Consider the following 19,203-nt stretch of genomic DNA (forward strand, 5'->3'; position numbering starts at 1 on the left):
GTTGTAACATACTAAAAATGTATCCAGAAGTTTTATAGAATTTACCTTCTGGGATCTTGCTGTAATATTGTAAGTGAAAAACAATAGTCCCTCATCCCCCTCCCTTTTCTGTTGCTAGTGGTCAAGGGCATGCTGGGAAAAGCAGTCCCTTCCCGGCTCCAGATTCAGCTCTCTTAGGCAGGGAGCTGGCCAAGGAACTACAGCTCTCAGGCCCTGCAGGCTCCCCGTGTGCACTGCAGCAGGGAGGAAGGGAGACAAACCGGATACGTGGGGGGTGCATTTGCACCCGTCGCACACCCTCCCCTGAGCATGGGCCTGTTTTGGGGCACAATATTGCCCTGAAAGCCTGTCGAAACCTAGCATGGCAGAGAGGATAGAGAAAAGGATTCACAGAGGAATTGAGCCACAAAAGCCAAAACGTTATTTCATATATGGATTTGTGGACATACTTTCCATGGCTGGCTGCACGAATTATCATAAGTAATGAATATGGTGCCCAGCAAATGACAAACACACAGACAATGAGGGCAAGTGACTTTGCAATTTTTTTGTCCTGGTTCAGTTTTGACCTGATCTTCAGTCTGAGGGCGACTGACAGATCATTGTCAGGGGTCACCAGTGACTGTGCCCCTGTCCTGGAAGAAGCAGAATGACTTTCTTCTATTTCTAAATCTGGAGACGAAATTTCTTCTTTCAAAGAGCAATGGCCAGCCATCAAGACGCTGCTTCCTGTTGGAGGTACAGATACCTGCGTGCTGATGCTGACTGTGCTTTGGAGCTGGTTTCTTTGACGTTTTTGTATATCCTGGACGATGTGTAAGTTAAAATAGGCCACAAAGATACAAGGTGTGAAGAAGTCAAAGGTTGAAGCACAGAGGAGAAAGTACCAGTTGTAGTAGAATTCAGCATAGCAGTCTCCATCGGGTATGATGCTGAAGCCAACCACGTGTTCCCAAATGATGAGTGCAGGACCATAGATTAAGAATGCAAAGACCCACACTGCCACCATCTGAGCAATAGTATTTGAAGTTATTCCCTGTTCAATCCTATACATCACCTAAAAGTAAAATTAAACGACCCCATGTCAGTCACATATTGAGATCTTCTTATAATTAGTATACATACTTTGGAAAAACTTGAAAGTTAACAATAATATTTGTACTGGAGATCTCCAGATGTCCAGAACATCTGTGTTTATATAAAGCCCTGAAAAACTGTATTAATCTTGGAGTCAAGCACAGTAGCCTACTGTACACTTCAAAATCTTCAGATTTAGGGGAGGGAGGACATTTTGAGATGGATATACTGTGCACTGAAATGATGACAGACCATTTCCTATTATTCATTCATCACTGCTACAACAAGGAAATAGCATGAAGTCAGTTTCTGATTCTGGAAAACACTGAATCTCAGTGGTGAATTAAAAGTTGGGAAGTTACTCCCACTGTAACAGGAAAGAGACTGTGACTGCTCCCAAGCTTTAGCTAGCAGCTAATCTTGAAGATTTATTTCTCTTTGCCACAGAATAAAATGTATTCTCCTCTCTTCCCTCGGGACCACCATGGCTGTGTCTACTCTACCCCTCCCTTTCGGAAGGGGCATGTAAATGCTGTAGATTGGAAATGCTAATGAGGCACTGATATGAATATTCAGCACCTCATTTGTATGAAGGGTAGAGTAAATGCAGCCCATATGTCTTAAATGAAGGAAATGTAATAATTTGTGTGGTGTTATGGTGCTTTATTTATAAATTTAAGTGGCTGCTTAGATACTGTTAGTTGTTTAGGGTTTTATGGTTTACCACACTTTTTTTTTACATATCCAGTAGCAAGAAAAGTTTGTCTGTGCAACCTGAATTCAGGCCCCTTGTATATATGTACAGTGACAGTCTTTAATTACCTGGTCACATACTATTTTATTCAACAAGACCCTGGCTCATTCAGAGCATAGGATTTATGGTACCTCCTGAAGGAGCAGTTATTCCATAATTTGTTGTTTCCTTATTTTTCAGGGTTTGGCCCCAGGCTCTATTTATTGCACATTATTGAAACTCTGCTCCAAAGACAAAATTAGTCATTTCCCCAGGGGCTTGTCCATGGTGCTAATCACTGAAATACGTGAGTGCTTCACCTGGAAAGTGAGATGGAATCAGTATTCCTATTTTGCAGATAGAGAGCTGAAGCTCAGAAACAATGACACAAGTATTCGCTAATTTGCTAGTACAGTTAAGTGACCACCTCTGAAAAGTCTGATGTAATTGACTTGCCCAGCATCAGGCAGAGATGCCAGTTTCCTAGGGCAGCATTCACCAGCCTTAACTGGAAGACCCTTGATTCTATTCATGACAGCTCCAGCCCCATTCACTAATGACCTTCCAAAACCTCCATCTTAGCAATGGGGTGGGCCTTTGGTTTTGAGGTAGGCCTACACCTGCCTGTCTCAGACTTGCACCTAGTATACACCTTCCACTTTACTGAATAAGGCACAGATTCAGCAGAAAAAATAGCCTGTGACCATCGTATTCTGTTTGTATCTTAATACGTGCGCACATCTCATGACCTTTGAGGGCTAAGTGGTGCGACTTTAATACTCCTTAAAAGTAGGATTTCTGTGTGCAATGTCATACCGGTTTTATAAGCAAATTGGAAAGAAGAATCCCACCCTGTGACAGCATATTGATACCCACATGGGTCACCAGCAGGTCTGGAACCTTTAAATCCGAAGCACAGAGGCCCTTGAGCTAATCCAGCAAATGCTATCAGGATTAGCCTGTCATCCTCCATGTGGGCCAGACACTTGGGGGAGGTGAGACTCATTTTGTCAGTGAGTTTCACAGACATTTGCTGACCACAAAGAAATATTGAGATTCAGGAAACACAGGGTGTATTCCAGGTGGTAGGTTTACTAAGGTGCTTATAGACCAGTGTTCCCTGTGTGGCCACCCAAGAGAGATGCATGTGCTGCCCAGCTGATTAGCAGAGCACCCACAGTGGGCAGCATGTATTTCTACTGGTAGTGCACATCCACATATGCCTGGGTGCACATCACACCATTTATTCTGCCCATAGATGGAAAAAACTGTTACAGACCCTTGTGTCATTGTAGATCTGTCTTTGGCACAGGCCCACTCCTAGAGCCACTTTGTGCTGTCTTGTAGCTCTTCATCCAAAGCTCCATTTCCCAATTTCAGTCTCTTCTGAGCCACCAACCATGCCCCTTTTAGCTCCTTGTCCTTTTCTCCCCCTTCCTCCCTTCATTTCAGGCCTTGTTGCCCCATCACCAGGCTCTTTCAGGTCTTCATTCTGCACCAACCTCATTCTGACCCCACCCTGCTTCCCCATCACCTCTGCTCTGGGCCTGATTTTTCACCAGACTTTGGCAAGCAGCCCTTTTTGAATTTTTAACCTGTTTGCCCCAGACCTCTAAATAGCCCCCTCACGGGCTGAGCTCACAACCCTGGGTTTAGCAAGCCAGTGCTCAAACCACTGAGCTACCCCTTCCCCACTTAATTCAGACCCCTTGTATATATGTACAGTTGCAGTCTTTAATTACCTCCTCACATACTATTTTATTCAACAGGACCCGGGCTCATTCAGTGCACAGGATTTATGGTACTTCCTGAAGAAGCAGCTTCTTCTTCCTCTCTGAGAGCACAAAAAAGAGGGACTCCCTACTGCCAGCTCCAGTGCCACAGAAGCCCCCCTGCATCCATGTACAGCAGCCACAGCAGAAAACCAACTTTACCCCCTGCAAGATTGTCAGTGTAGATGGAATTGTGAGAGGCTTTAGTTGCCAAACTGACAACTCTTGACTCTGAAGGTGGACCAATGTTCATGGGAGTAGCAGAAAAGCACATGCCTGAAAGAAGGGTGAGCCTCATACCACATTTCAAATCACGAAAGGCTCCAGAGAATGGCTGAGGTAAAGCTTCCCAATGAAACACTCAAGAATTTTTTTATCGTTGTCTAAACAAAGTATTAACCCCAACTTCATTCTGAGAAGCAGCTGAACTGTTAGCTGAAAGTTTCAACAACAAAAAATTCAGTCTGAGGACAACCGCCAACATAGAAAACTTCAACCTGGATACTAAAAGTTTGGCAAAGTTACAAGTTACATGAAAATAGGATCTTATAATGTAAGTCTAACTGAAATACAGGCACTGTTAGCTGTGCCACTTCTAATTTAGGTTATCCTGGGTTTCTGGAGAGCTATTTCCAAGCCTGCCATTGACTCAGGCTATGTCTACACTTACATATACCACCCGCTGGGATTTGATTTAGCATGTCTAGTGAGGATGCACTAAATTGAACTGGCATGGTGCCTCCATTGACCCCAATACTCCTGGCAGTTGTGAGGAGTAAGTGAAGTTGACGGGACAGTTTCTTCCATTGACCTCCCACTATATGGGCAGCAGCAAAAATCAGTTTTAAATATGTTGACTCTGGCTACACAGTTCTCATTGCCAGATTTCTGTATCTAAAATCAATTTTACCTCCGACTGTGGATCTAGTCTCAATGTGTGACTTTCGGCAAGTCCCTTTATTCTCTGTTGGATAATACTTATCCATCTTTGTAAAGTGCTTTCCAATCTCTGGATGAAAGGTGTTTGTATAAGTGACAGGTGTGATTCTGAACATACACAATTATATATAAACATCCTGAAACATGCAAAGTTAACTACTGTATGAATATTCTACTTACAGCTTTAGTAACTGACAGGAACCGATCATAGCTGATAAGGACAATGTTAAATGCTGAAGCTGTGCACATGAGATAGTCAACTACTAGCCAAAGCTTGCAGACACGTCTTCCAAATATCCACTGGCCTGTCAGAGCATAAGGGATATACAGAGGGATACAGAATGCACCTACAGAAAAACAAGTCAATTGAATTGTTATAGACAGGACTGCATGTGGTGTTATCCACAGCACTGTTTATGGTAAACAAATTAAAAATATGTCAGAGTGGAATTTACACAGCCTATGTCTACACTTCCACAGAAAGTCAACCTAAGGTACGCGATTCCAGCAAAGTGAATAACTTACATGGTGGTAACATGCCTTAGGTTAATTTACTGCAAGGGCTACTCTGCAGGACGTAAACAGGAGAAACGCTCCTTACTCTTCAGCCATGTGTACATCAAGGTGCTCTCCCAGCAGCTCCATGATAATAAGCAGTCTCGCAATAGCAAATGGCTGCTCATTAGCATATTTGCGCTGCTAATTAGCATAGCCAAGAGAGATTTCGCTGTCGGGAAAGGCAGGTGCCAGCCGTACAGAGGCCATCTGGATGTGCTTCTGCTGGCTAAACCCCCCTCTGTCGCCAGTCTCCTATCCCTGAAAAACTTCAGGGATAAGGGACTGGTGACGGGGGCTAGGGGGGCATTAGCCAGCAGAGGCACGTCTATACAGCCTCTTTCCTGCCAGCAGACCCCTCTGCTGAGAGCAAAATCTTGAGTGGCTATGCTAATTAGCCATGCTAGTATGCTAATGAGCAGCCATTTGCGAGACTGCTCATTAGCATGGAGCTGCAGGGAGAGGAGCCCCGTGTAGTCATGCTCTTCTTGTCGGGAGTAAGGTATGGGGATCAGCTGCAGAGTGATCTGTGTTATATCTGGTGGGTCTTCACTAGACCTGCTAAACTGAAAGCTGGTGAATTGATCTCAAAGTAGTTGCCATTTTGTTTGGTATGAACTGATCCTGTATTTGTTGCAGGATGAAATTCACTCATAAAGCATAGAGCTTCATTAACTCCCTCTGAAATATTTATGAACACTTTATTCCTGTTGGAGCACTTAGAACACTTCCATCCTTATCTCTGAAACCTTCCATCTTTTGGAGTCCAGAAACACTGCTTCCTATTTGGCCAGCTGAAAGCTGGAAAGTGTTCCCTTCTCTGCAGTGAACACAGTGCCAACAGCACTCCCAATTCAATAGCCCCAGGGTCAGAAGTCTGGGACCAGAAACAGAACTCCACCAGCATTAATGGGAGTTCTTCTGCAGCTAATTCCCAGCACTGAAAGCAGACCCTTCCCAAAGAGTGCACACTGTAAAAGTAACTAGTGTGTATGTATGTTCAAAGCTTACACCCCTAAGCTACAGTGAGATCCTGAAACTGCATTCCCCTGTCCACCCCTCATCTGGGGGCTTAATCTAGTAGGCCTTGCAAAGGTCACCTACGACAACCATACTGCATCAGGTCCTCCCCACAACAGAACTGGAGCTATCTCCTTCAACTACACACAGTAAGGCAGTGATCAGAGCACGCATGAGCCATGGGAGACTCCAGCTCCAATCCCTATCCTACCTGATTCAGACCAAGGACTTGAACCTCAGTCTCCCACGTCTGTGCCCTAACCACTGAGCTATATGCCTTTCTGGGATAGGTTTCTCGCAGTCTCTGACGTGGTACAGTTAGGTGCTTCCCACTGATCCAGATGTAGGTGCCTAATTCTCTCTGAGGGATAGGAGTTACACCACACACCTCATTTCAGCATTTCACTCCTTGTTAGCTTAAGTGACTTCTTGCTCAGCTTGCTGGCTTCTGAGAATCCCACTCCCAAGCACACAATTCATCCCATGCATTGTGTAGGTAACCTTGGCATCTCACTCAAGGCTGAGGCTCCAGTGGGTAGCAGGACTCCTGAAGACAAGCATTGCAGCTAAGAATGTGTATCTTTGTGGATGTAGCCCTAAGTCTTCAACCTCATGCCTCTGACTATCACCTGAGGCATGCCATAATTACCCAGAATTTCATTTGATGACCTTGTGTTACTGCTTAAGTAAAATAAGTAGGATATAAATGTATAATTTACCAAAAATTCAGTTGTGTCCTGGGGAAATATTTAACATTGTTGAAATATAAACATGTTAAAAACTATTATTTTGAGTACACTATGATTTAAGTCTCTTCTTTTTATTGGTTTAAATTTCATAGGTGTATGATTTTGGATTCCAACAATTAATTCTGTTTCTTTTCCAAGCATAATTTTTAAAAGGGAAGTGAGAGTGTGTGTGTGTGTGTGTGTGAAGAAAGTGCAGATGGCGAAGCCACACTCTCAGAAAATCATCATCCAGCATAGTCCATCAAGCTCTCAAATGGAACCCACAAAGAAAATGCAAAAGGCAAAAACATTAGACAACATGTGGAAGATCCACTGAGATTGAAGGACAACAACTGGGGTACTCCTGGCATCACCTGGAGGTTTTGTCCCAAGACAGAGTGAAGTGGAGAGGACTTGTAGATGATCTGTGCTCCATCTAGAGTACAAGGGTTTAAGGAGTAAGTGGTAAAGGGTATTTGCAATAAATACAAGATTTACCAACTAGCATATACTGTGCCCTATATGACAATCTGCAATAGAAAACAAAATTCCAGTTTTTAAAGATGAGTGGAAATTTAACTAAGACCAGTTACAAATAATAACCCCTAAGCGGCAATGGTTTCATATCCATGCTACATAAAATAGTTGTTCTCTTGTGGAGCAAATGTCTTTCATATTGCTAAACTATCAGTTTTTCTAATAAATTTATGTGAACTAACATCCTGCTAAAATACTTTATGTAGCTTCCACCCCATTATCATAGAATACTAGAACTGGAAGGGACCTCAAGAAGTCATTAAATCCAGCCCCCTTTCCTCAAGGCGGGACCAAGCACCACCAAGGCATCTCCCTGTTAAATATCTGTCCAACTTGTTCTTAAATATCTCCACTGACGCAGATTCTACAACCAGGCTAGGTAATATATTCCAGTACTTGACCATCCTGGCAGTTTGAAAAATTTTCCTAATGTCCAACCTAAACCTCCCTTGCTACAATTTAAGCCCATCACTTGTTCTGTCTTCAGAGGGTGAGGAGAATAATTTTTCTCACTCTTCCTTGTTACATTCTTTCAGTATTTGAAAGCTCCTGTCATCTCCTCTCTCTGCCTTCTCTTTCCCAAACCAAACAAACCCAATTCTTTTAATCTTCTCTCCTAGGTCATATTTTCTAGACCTTTAATCAGTTTAGTTGTTCTTCTCTGGGCCTTCTCAATTTCTCCACATCTTCATTGAAATGCGGTGCCCAGAACTGGACACAGTACTCCAATTGAGGCCTAATCAGCACAGAGCAGAGAGGAAGAATGATTTGCACAATACTCCTGTTAATGCATCCCAGAACCGCGTTTGCTCTTTTTGCAGCCATGTCTCACACATACTCAGCTTGTGGTCCATTACAGCCCCTAGGTCTCTTTCTGCAGTACTCCTTCCTAGAAAATCACTTCCCATTCTGTATGTGTGAAATCGATTGTTCCCCCTCAAGTGGAATACTTTGCATTTGTCCTTATTGAACTTCATCCTATTTTCCTCAGACCATTTCTCCAGTCTATCCAGATCATTTTGAATTCTGACCCTCCAAAGCACTTGCAACCCCTCCCAACTCACTATCATCTGCAAACTTGGTAAGTGTACTCTTTATGTCATTATTCTCTCTGTTGATATCTAAATCATTGATGATTATCTAAATCATTATTCTCATCTTCGGTTATGTTCAGGAAAATTGCTCGTTAAGAGAAGCAACATGATGAAATAAACCTTTTCTTTGTCTTAAACTATACAGTGAATATCACATTTGCTTCATTATAATAACTTACCCACTAAAAAGTCTGAAATCGCAAGATTGAGAAAGAAATAATTACTCCGATGCCTCAGATTTTTGTTCACCAAAAAAGCTAGGATGACCAAGCCATTTCCAAAAACTGTAATAAGGGCTAACAAAACCATAAGAACTGCCAGTAATATCAAAACAGCCAGTGTAAATTGTGGTTCCAAGTTCACTGCGGATGAAGTTTTCCTCTGGGTACATGTTGCAGTCAGGTGTAGATTTTCAGCGCTGTCATTATACATATTGTGCATCCTGTTCAGTCTCTTTTATGAAGAAACAGTATAGTAACTGTTTCTAATATGGTAATGATGATGAAGACTTTTAATAAGATACTATATATTGAAAAACAGATGTTGAAAATCCAACATTATTTCATAAAGTGAAAAAACATTGCAAGATTCTGAGGCTTGGTAAATCTAGATATTGTACTGCTCCCTTGTTTGCAAAAGCCTGGTCTGTTTAACTGAAACAGCCTGAAAACTGAATCTGCAGAAGTGTCTCCAATAAACAATGTAAGTGGAGTTTCAAGTGCTTGTTTTAAAATAAGCAACCACGTTTCCTTTTGGTTGATCCTTATCACGGGAGATCAGAAAAACTGGCTTGAAAAAATAGCTTGCTTGCTTTATTCTACACAAGAGTTTTTATTTTAGCATACTGTGTGCATCAGATTTCCTCTGTAATTTGTTTCCCATTTACATATATTTGCAGAATATTAATTCTGCGGAAGAAAAAAAAGATGTTTAACAAAAAGAAATGATTATTGCTGTAGGGTTGAGATCCCATTTGCTTCATCATGTACAGCCATATAACATGATATACTCTGCGTCCTGGCAAACAGAATTTTACTGTTTATAGAGTCTCCCTAGTTCAAAGAGCACACACAGCAAAATTATATCAGATATCTCTTGGGCTGTTAACAAATAAGTGGTTTATTTTGCATTTTCTAACACCTGTTGACTTCAGGGGACCAGGATCAGAAGTTAACTTCCTAAAAACAGGGAGAAGTCGTGGCCCCAGTGAAGTTGGTGGGAGCTTTGTCTTTGGCTGCAGTGGGGGCCATGACTTCACCACAGGACTGGGGTAGTGGAAATGGAATTCCAGTTGTGTGCACAGTTTAGATTTTATTTTATTTTATTTTATTGTAATATTTAGCCTACAGAAGTAAACTCACTATTGGGGTAAATTCATTAGTGCTTGCAAAATGCATTCAGATAGTCCTTGGATAGAAGGCACTATAGACATGCAAACCATTATTATTCATACAAAAATCTGCACACTATGTAAGTGATATCAGAATGTAAACTATATAAGATAATACTTCCATTGTGAGCATTCACATTTGCAGGTATCACTGTAGAAACCACACATCTTAACAAGAACTGCTAACCAGTGCTGCAAACTGTTTTCTTCCCCCTACTACCACAAGCCATGTTGGACCTAAAAGAATTTAGTTAACTCTAATTCAAACAATTACCTGGTTGAAAATAAAAAGGAGCATCATCATACTATTTTCATGTATAGTCACAGAAATGACAACCTGCTTTTAGCGATGTGAAAATTCAAGAGATTTGCTTACCACTGGTTCCTATGATGCTTAGCAGGGAAATCCATTCGCTTGGAGGATTTAAACTTTTGAAGATTTTGGAAACATCTTTTTGTTTATATGTTTGCTGATTGTGAGACTCAAGCAATGCTTGACAGGACGGAAAAGTACAGGTTGAACCTCTCTAATCCAGCAACATCTGTGATCTGGCATGATTTTTGTCAGACAGATGTCCACTTATGGGTGTGGCCAAGTTTCCTGTGGTCCCATAAGGTTTGTTTACAGCCACCAGTCCTGGCTGTCAGTGTTCTGTGTTGTTATTCAGTTGTATTTTACCCCAAGTCTCTTCTAAGAGCCTAGTAAGTGTGAAAGTGTTAGTAATGCTGCTAGACAGTATTGACCTCCCCTGGCTTCTCAAATTCTGTGGTTCAGCACCAATCAGGTCTCAAGGGTGCCAGAGCAGAGAGGCTCATCTTGCCCAAATACAGAGCAAGTTCTGCCCTCTGCTCTGACTGTTCCCTTTTAAGATAATCTTTAAAAGCAAAAATACTACGCATTCATAGCTATTAGTTATATTATAATTTAGTTTAGGAGCCCAATGCCCTAGTGTGTTATGTGCTCTATAAACACCAAACTAAAGATGGCTTCTGCCTCAAAAGAGTTTACAATCTAATTATGAGACAGTAACTTCTTCATTTCTAGTAAAGCACTTACAGAAGAATCTGATGCACATTGAAAGGAAATTATAAAAAGACCCATTATTGGAGCACCATGCTAACCAGTGTAGACAATACGGCCATGTTTAGACTGCGGTTGCTATTTCGGGATACAGGGTATCCCAAAATAGTAACCGCATGGCTATTTCGAGTGTGGTATTCTGGTTCCACTACCCCTCATAAGACAGGTATAGTGGAATTTTTGGAATAGGTGCTTATTTTGAACTTTGGTGCTGTTTGGATAGCACCAAATTTGCATTGCACAAATTGCTTAAATTATTTCAAGATACAAACGCATTCTAAATGTAGCTTATGAGAATCTGGACCTATTCATTTGGATATCTCCTGTATTTATTAAAAATGAAGCAGGGTCTTTGTTCCTGAATATCAGTTTTAGGCAGGAGAATGTAACCATGTATGGTACTTCCAATCCATGGCTAAAGGGAAGCTAACTAATGCCAATTACTATAGAAGTTTTAGTGGTCTGATAAATAAACCAAAATCACAAACTTATTTTACAAAGACCATTAAGCCACGATCAGATGGATCTACATTCTACTGAAGAAGGTGTTGGGAGTCAATGGTCTGTCTATAATGGAGCTCTCAACACTGTTGGAAACACTGAGAAATGTTTAAAAAATATTCCTAATGTAGGCAAAGCTGAACCAGAGATCCATTCTTTTAGTTATTAGCAGAGTTCATCTGCACGAACGTAACTTGTAATAAAGCTTGGAGAGCAATTTATTAGCTAGATCAGGGGTCAGCAACCTTTCCAAGGCAGAGTACCGAAATTTGACCTTTTGACCTCTATGTCCAGTCCGAGTGCCAGTGACACTTTTTAAAGTCACTAATAGTCCTCCTTACAACAGCTTCATTAATAAATAAATTAAGATGCAGAGCTTTACCATTTATGTGGTGGTTGGTAGCATTAGCTGGTCTTTTGTTTATCCACAGGTGTCATGGCTTTGAGCAAGCTCTTTGAGAAAGCACAGACATGGCTCTCAGTCTTTTGTGCTGTTATTTAGCTCCAGTTTACCCCTATATGTCTTATAATGTGCAGTAATCGGTGGACGCATTGTTAATGCTGCTAGACATTATTGGCCTCCTGTAGTTTAGCAAATCCTCCTGTTTGGCACCAGTCAGGTCCTAAGGGTGCTGTGTTAGAGGTTCAACCTGTAATATGTATAGTAAGGAATCTATTTGTCAAAAACTATATCCAGAATCTTTTCTGGTGCATTACAGGCATACTTGCCAAAAAATATTTTGAAATAAATTACCAAAATAAAAACGGGCATGAAACGGGCACAGTTATATTGTGGATTTTTTAACAAATAAAATATGCAAACGTTTACAATATTATGTCCAGAACTTGTAATGTTTGGGTGCAGAATTCGCCCGGAAATTAATGCAAACATAACGCTGTACATAAATAGATTACAGAACTGCATGAAATGATTCCATTCCAAAGTATTAAGCCACAGCAAGACCAAACTATCACTACAATTCAAAATGACTATGCTGTGATAATATAATTTTATCGTTGTAAAAAAATTAAATTATTTAAGAACAAATTAATCCTTTTTAGATGTATTTTCTGAAATTCTGAATTCACGATAGGAGTGTTAGATTAAATGTTTTATGGATTTTTTTTTCAACCTAAATAACTTCTAACTAAGAGCAATCAAAGCACATCCAGCAAACTTGTCCCCAGGACCCTGCAGTTTATAAGATCAGCAGGAATTCTCAAAATTAGAATCTAAGACTCCTGGTACTGAAAGGGAACTTTACAGATCGTATAGCCTAGTCCCCTGCAGTCACAGCAGGAGTAAGTATTATCTGGACTCGAGACAGGCAGGCAAGCCATCAAGCTATCTATGACTACGTCTACACTAGACATAGCAGTCAACCACTGATATGCGATTTTAGCTATGCCAGTTGCGTTGCTAAAATCAACTTATCAGTGGTCAACTTCAGTGGCTGTCTGTAGAGAAAAAGGTCGATGGGAGTATTTCTGCCATCAGTCCTTCTTAATCCTCATTGCTTGGGAGTTCTGGGTTCGACTTTGACCCCGGAAAGTGCCATTTCACACATGCATGAAACAAAACCCCAGAAGATTGACCCTAAGCAGGTTGATCTTCTGTGGCACTATAGACATTGGCTATTTTGGCATTCCTTTTGCATTCACCCTGGCTCACAGAGAAACCGGCACTTTGATAGAAGAGGCTTTTCTAACAATGTTGGGGGCTTTTTAAAAATAAAAATCCTCATCAAAGACCAGATTATAAATGTCAAGGTAGGTTGTTGGCATAATGACAGCCAATTCAATTTAAAACACTAAAGAAAGAAAGAAAAGAAAGAAAAAGACAAAGACAAAGAAAAAAAGAAAAACGAGGGTACTGTTTCTAGGCACTTCAGGGTTCTAGAATGGTCAGGTAGGTTGGTTTCTGATTTGCTCCAATATTGCTTTTTCCCTCTTGGCAGTCACTTGATAATGAGTAGGACATCTTCATGTCACCCTCCTATTTGTGAGTCTGTTGATGGCTGACCAGCCCGATTCTGGAGCTGCAAGTCTAATCACAGAATAGGAGCATTTTGCTAGCTATTGGAGGGGCATCGGGAAGTTTTTGACACTCTTTTGTTCTCTGTGTCTCCTTGTCTGCACTGCTGCGGGACCTCTCAAATTGTGCCACCCCCTCACGGATCACTGTTCTCCACTGGGGACGGTCTTGGGCAAAGTATTCCCAAGTATCGACACCACTGCTGCACTTTTTCATGTGTGCCTTTGTTAATATATAAATATATAAACACCATGGTAAAAAAATCATATCTTTCATTAACATTAGTATACCACCAGCAATTTCTGTAAGTTTCTATGCCTGGTTGGCAGGGCTCAGGCTTTGGGTCTAAGTGGTGAACTTCAGGCTTTGGCCTCCTGGTGACCCCATTAAAACAGGGCTGTGGACATGGAACTTTGGCATCCCAAGCCACAGTTTGAAAACCACTGCATAAACAGGAATCCCATTGACTCCCTTTGAAGGATCTAGGTTAAAACTTGTAGTATAGCAGAGAGAAATCTGGAAGTTACATGAGAGAGGAAAAATTACTGCCATTAAAGAATCTATACAATTAATAAAACAGAACAACTAGTATAGATAATCAATATATTTAATATTCATTATTAGATGGGACACATGATTTCAAAGTTGCAGTTTCCTGATTTAAAAATATTGTCCCTTTCAATACCAGGGTGCCCCCCGTCACAGAGGTTTCAGACTCACACTCATGCAGCAAAACCCTGGAAGTACTGACAAAGTGGCCTGACACCTTTTCTTCTGACAGGTCTTGAGTGATCAAACAGACTCCAAACTGCACGCTCAAGGACTAGATACATGAGAGCCTCTCCAAGGCAATTTAGCAGTCTGCTATCTGCTTTTCTTCTCAAGTACAGGATGCTTTAAAAAGACAATATTCTTTACTAAGCTGTTCCATGTCTTCATCTTGGTGGAGAAGAGCCCTGCTGGATCCCAGTCCTGGGCAGGCAATTGAATACTGAACTCGTAGTATGGAGGACAGTTAATCCATGTTCTTCTTGAATCAACTGTAATGAATAAAAAAGGTTCTGGGTAGGCTCAGGACCCAGTTTAAAGATATGAGAGTGTGGAAGACACATTTGTTTAAGATCTCCCATTCAGAATAGCTGAGGCAACCACAGAATAGGAGAAAAATGTTTCTATGCTCTTGTTAAGTTTTGTGCTGAATAAAAACATGTATTTCTGAGGATCTTTTCTGTAGCTGAGTATCCTCTATGTTTAATTTTATGTAAATATGTAAACTAAACTTTTTGTAAGTGATTTTAAATGAATTAATGTTCAGCTCGCTTCTTGTCCTTCTTTACTTTTCTGTTCTTTCCCAATTGCTTAGATGATTCTTCCTGAAAAATACAACCACACAAACATTATTTCAGTTACCTCTGCCCTTCTAGACACCCTGTTCTTTTGTGCACTGCTGACATTTTTGAGGTCACTCATATGCTCCATTTAATAGCGTAAAGAGTTTTAAATGTTCCCAGTTCAATGATTTTGTGATCATTCAAACATGTATAACATTTAACAAGATAACTTTCCTACTGAGTACATTTTTGCCTTGAGTGATTTTAAAACCTTTATGTTCATAGTTACAGAAGAAATTATTGCCTTGCCTCTGATTTTGCTTACAACTGTTAAGCTCTTCAGTGCGAGGACCTTATCTTCCTCTGTACAGCAACAGAAGGGACTGTTGAACCTGACTGGGGGGCTCTGGGCACTGAGCAGAGCGTAGGGGAGAGAGCTGAATAAATAGATAAGATAGTCATAATAAAAAATTGCACACTCGCGTCACTTCATTGAAGTTACACTGGTATTAATCAGGAGCAACCGAACAGTATCAGGGCCAACAAGCTCACCCCAATAGCCATCTTGCTATTATTATTATTATTATTAGGGAAGGAGCAGTAGAGGCATATATAACCAGAAGCAGCTAATGCAGAATTCCACATGTCCCTTTGCTTCTCACCTTCCCCCCTTCACATCTGGTGATGAATGATGCATCACTATTTTTCCTTTTAGCCCTATCCCTTCCACAGGCTGCATTTCCCAAGGGTGGAAGAATTACAAGTTGCTTCTTTGTCCAAGCTGTGGAGGCTCACTCCTGCTGCCACTGGATAGGTGGGTGGAAGAGGGGATCGAAGGCTGGATAATTGGCTCCCATCCCATGCAGTTAGGGAAAGGGAGTGGAAGGGTTGGCTTTCCAGTGAGAAAGCAATTGCAGGCTCTCTGTTTCAGCTCCACTTTTAAGCTATTAATGCCAGAGCTCCTCTGATGTCACGGGGCAAAGTGACTGCCAGCTCTGGAAGGAATTATTTTTCCCCCACCTGGAGAAATGAGCAAGTTGATGCATGAGATTTTTCATCTTGCACATGGTATCCAAGAGGTCTGGCTATGGGAGATTTAAATTACAATAGTTATAACTTTAGTGCAATCTGGCATGACTGGTGGATTAGAAAGGGCACAATCAAAGGCCTTCAACCCAGCAGGATGCCTGAGCGTTAGTCCTGTGTACTTGCATGGATTAATGAGTGAGTATACCTCTACATCTCATAGAACTTGTGGCTCCCCTCATCTGACATCTCCTGCCTCTGGTATGAGGGAAAGAAGTGAGTCAAGACTCTGGCTACCAGTCTGGGTTGCCTGGCAGACTTGAGGGTGGCCTTCACTCTCTTCTGAGGTTTATAGTATAGTATGGGGATTAGTGTGGGGTGGCTTACCCTACTGTGGTATTAGTTGTTGTTAATGATACAGCCTCCATGTTTAACCATATTATGGCACCTGTGTCTCACACTTTCCCTGTCCAAATCAACACTCAAGCTACAGTTACAGTGCGGTGATCTCTCAACAGAAGTCACTGTTGGAAGAGATTTCCCAACAAAACTTCTGTCGATAGAGTGCAGCCACACACAAAAGCCAATAGGAAGAGTGCTCTGCTCTGTTGACAGAGTGGCCCGCCCGCCCAGTTGCTCTCTCGACAAAACAGGTACCTGGAAGCACAGCGGACAGGGCTGCCCATTGTTCTGGATGCCCTGTCTGTTGAGAGAAGGGCCCCCAAAGCATCTACACAGTTTTTTTGCTGACAGAATCTGCCAACAGCAGCATTATGCCTCATGGCTGAGAGGCAGAACGCTGCCAGCGAAAGTGCTGAGTTTTGTCGATTAACAGGTGGACACACCACCAGGTTTGTCAACTCTCTTCTGAGGTTTATAGTATATTGGGGATTAGTGCAGGGTGGCTTACCCTACTGTGGTATTAGTTGTTAAAAAAAAAAAGTATATAAAAAAACTGGGGTTTTGTCAGCTAAACTAACTAATGTAACCATAGCCATGGTGTTTCTGAGCTGACATCATAGCCTCCACTTTCTCTTGTCTGGCATAAGTATAAAACACATCTATACCTTCTGTAAAAACCTGTTGCCTTCCTGCTGGCATGACATTCTCTAACTTTTTTAGCACAGTTTACAAAATGCCTGCGATCTTTTACTGGAACTTTGCTTTTAAAATCAAACAGAAAAGTTCACTGTTGGCCATTAAAGAGTATGTTTGCATCCTGCTTGCTACACTGAAGACACTTAGCAAAAACATAATATTTTTCCCAAGAATCAAAACACGATTGCTATCTTTTGATAAACATTTCACTGAATGTTAACCTGTACAAAGTAGATCAAATCACACACACCTTAAAAGGAACAGAGTCAATCTGAAATGAAGTCTTTAAGAAATTCAAAGTGAATCCTAACCAACAAGACAATTTTTTGTTTCACAATCCAATTTTCCTATAAACAAATCTTTTTCTCTCCTTGTCACTGTGTAAATAATCCATAACCCACACTAAAGAAGAGGAAATGGACTAACGGACTACATATGGAAACAGAGAAATTGAACATACACAAATTGCTGTGATATGCACTATGTAAAAAAAAAACAGAAAAGGAGGAAAGAAAATTGTTATCACTTTCAATTATAACCATCCTTGGCAAAGGGAATACAATTTCATCCTGTACATTAGAGCAGCACCATTAGGTGGTTCACTATCAAATTTTTAGACTGTTTATATCAACATTATATAATGCCTAATGGTAAATATTTTCAAAACCAACTAAGTGATGTAGGATGTAAGTCCCATCCAAAGTCAATCCAATAACGTACTTTTGAAACATTTTAAAGTTAATCATCTCAAATACTGAATTGTACAATTAGCATAGAGTCAATTATATCATTTCTGAAAAACACCTCTCTGTAGATTCCCTGAGATTCACACAGGGTATCAGAACAAGCGAGGTGTTTAAAAAAATACAAATATCAAATTAAATCCTGACCTCTTTGAATTTAATGTCAAAGCTTCCACTGACTTCAACAGAACTAGAATTTGGCTTCCCTCAATCTGTGGGTCATTTGAAGATCTCTTCCAGGGTGATGCCTATCATGAAATTGGTTATCGAGCACACACTCTAACTTGGGGATCATTAATGCCATAGACTTGACCCATGTAAGGCAGTCAGGTATGTTTACAAATTAACTTTTATAAAAAAAATACAATTAACAAGAAATAGAACCAAAACTAGGCAATACTAGGGAAAATTCTGAAGTAAGAAAACAGAGAGGAGTCTCTGAAATCTTTGTAAGGAAAAAGTTGTTAAGGAATCTTTTGAATTGAGCTCATAGGTTAGCATAAGTCCCCCAAGCTTACCATGAGACAGATCCTCCGTTGGTATAAACGGTCATAGCTCCATTCACTTCATGGAACCATAAGACCAGAGAGAACCTGGAGACGTCATGTAGTCCAGCCCCTACACTCATGGCAGGACTAAGTCTTATCTAGCCTATCCCTAACCGGTGTTTGTCCAACCTGCTCTGAAAATCACCAGCAGGGACATTCCACAACCTCCGTGGGCAATTTATTCCAATGTTAAACCAACCTGACAGTGAGGAAATTTTTCCTAATGATCAGTGTAAACCTCTCTTGCTCCAATTTAAGCCTAATGCTTCCTGTCCTATCCTCAGGGGTTACGAACAACAAATTTTCTCCTTGTAACAGCCTTTTATGTACAGCAGTCACTTGAGTTATGGGGGGGTTGTGTTTCCACACACCATCACATAACTCAGATTTTGTGTAAGTCGTGGGGAAACTTTTTTCCCCCAGCGGAACGCGTGTTCTGCAGCAGGGAAAGCTGCAAGAGCACCTGAAGCTCCTTTTGAAAGGTAAGTGCTGGGTTGGGGTGGAGCAGCTGGGGGGGTTAAGCCTGGGGATGGGTTGGGGGGTCATGAAAGGGGGGCAGAGGAGTTAAACCTGGGGTCGGTTAGGGCTGCAGGGGCAGGTGGAGTTGAGCCGAAGCCACAGGGGGACAGGGGGAATTCACTGGGGTAGGAGGGGTTGAGCTAGAGCCACGCTTGGGTGATGAGCCAGGCCGTGGGGGGTTTGAATGAGGGTGGGAGGGGACTGAACAGGAGCCACGCTTGGGGGGTTTGAACCAGGGCATGGGGGTGTTGAGCCAGAGCCACAAGCAGGGGTGGTGAGCCAGTCAGGCATGAACTGAAGCTGGGCGCAGGTCGTGAGTAGGGTTGTGGGGGAGTTGAATGAAGGCTGTAGAGGGCTGGGGGTGGGGCTGAACCAGGGCCGAGGGGGAGCAAGAATTTGAGTTGCACTAAACTTGTGTTAATGCAAGTTAAGCACAACTCGAAATCGCGCATTTCGAGGGTTTACTGTACTTGAAA

The 19,203-nt window shown here is 41.5% G+C and overlaps 2 protein-coding genes across 6 annotated transcripts in view; both read right to left on the minus strand.

Annotated features, from left to right (window-relative positions):
- HRH4 (histamine receptor H4) overlaps positions 1–8,887 on the minus strand; it is a 28,971-nt gene extending 20,084 nt beyond the window's left edge. Inside the window, exons 1-3 of the mRNA XM_074985451.1 lie at positions 8,635–8,887; positions 4,702–4,868; positions 261–1,057 (exon numbers count right to left, since the gene is read on the minus strand). Of these exons, the coding sequence (XP_074841552.1) occupies positions 261–1,057; positions 4,702–4,868; positions 8,635–8,887 (1,217 nt within the window). The remainder of the gene's footprint in view (positions 1–260; positions 1,058–4,701; positions 4,869–8,634) is intronic.
- Positions 8,888–12,225: 3,338 nt separating this feature from the next.
- The window catches only part of IMPACT (impact RWD domain protein), a 52,883-nt gene continuing 45,905 nt past the window's right edge, over positions 12,226–19,203 (minus strand). For 2 of the 5 annotated variants that reach the window (XM_074987278.1, XM_074987277.1), the window contains exon 11: positions 12,226–14,835. In XM_074987278.1, coding sequence (XP_074843379.1) covers positions 14,767–14,835 — 69 coding nt within the window. In that variant the 3' untranslated portion in view covers positions 12,226–14,766. The remainder of the gene's footprint in view (positions 14,836–19,203) is intronic. The other 3 variants (XM_074987276.1, XM_074987274.1, XM_074987275.1) reach the window with 3 other exon arrangements.

Source organism: Carettochelys insculpta, chromosome 2, assembly GCF_033958435.1.
Source record: "Carettochelys insculpta isolate YL-2023 chromosome 2, ASM3395843v1, whole genome shotgun sequence".
Classification (NCBI taxonomy): Eukaryota; Metazoa; Chordata; order Testudines; family Carettochelyidae; genus Carettochelys; species Carettochelys insculpta.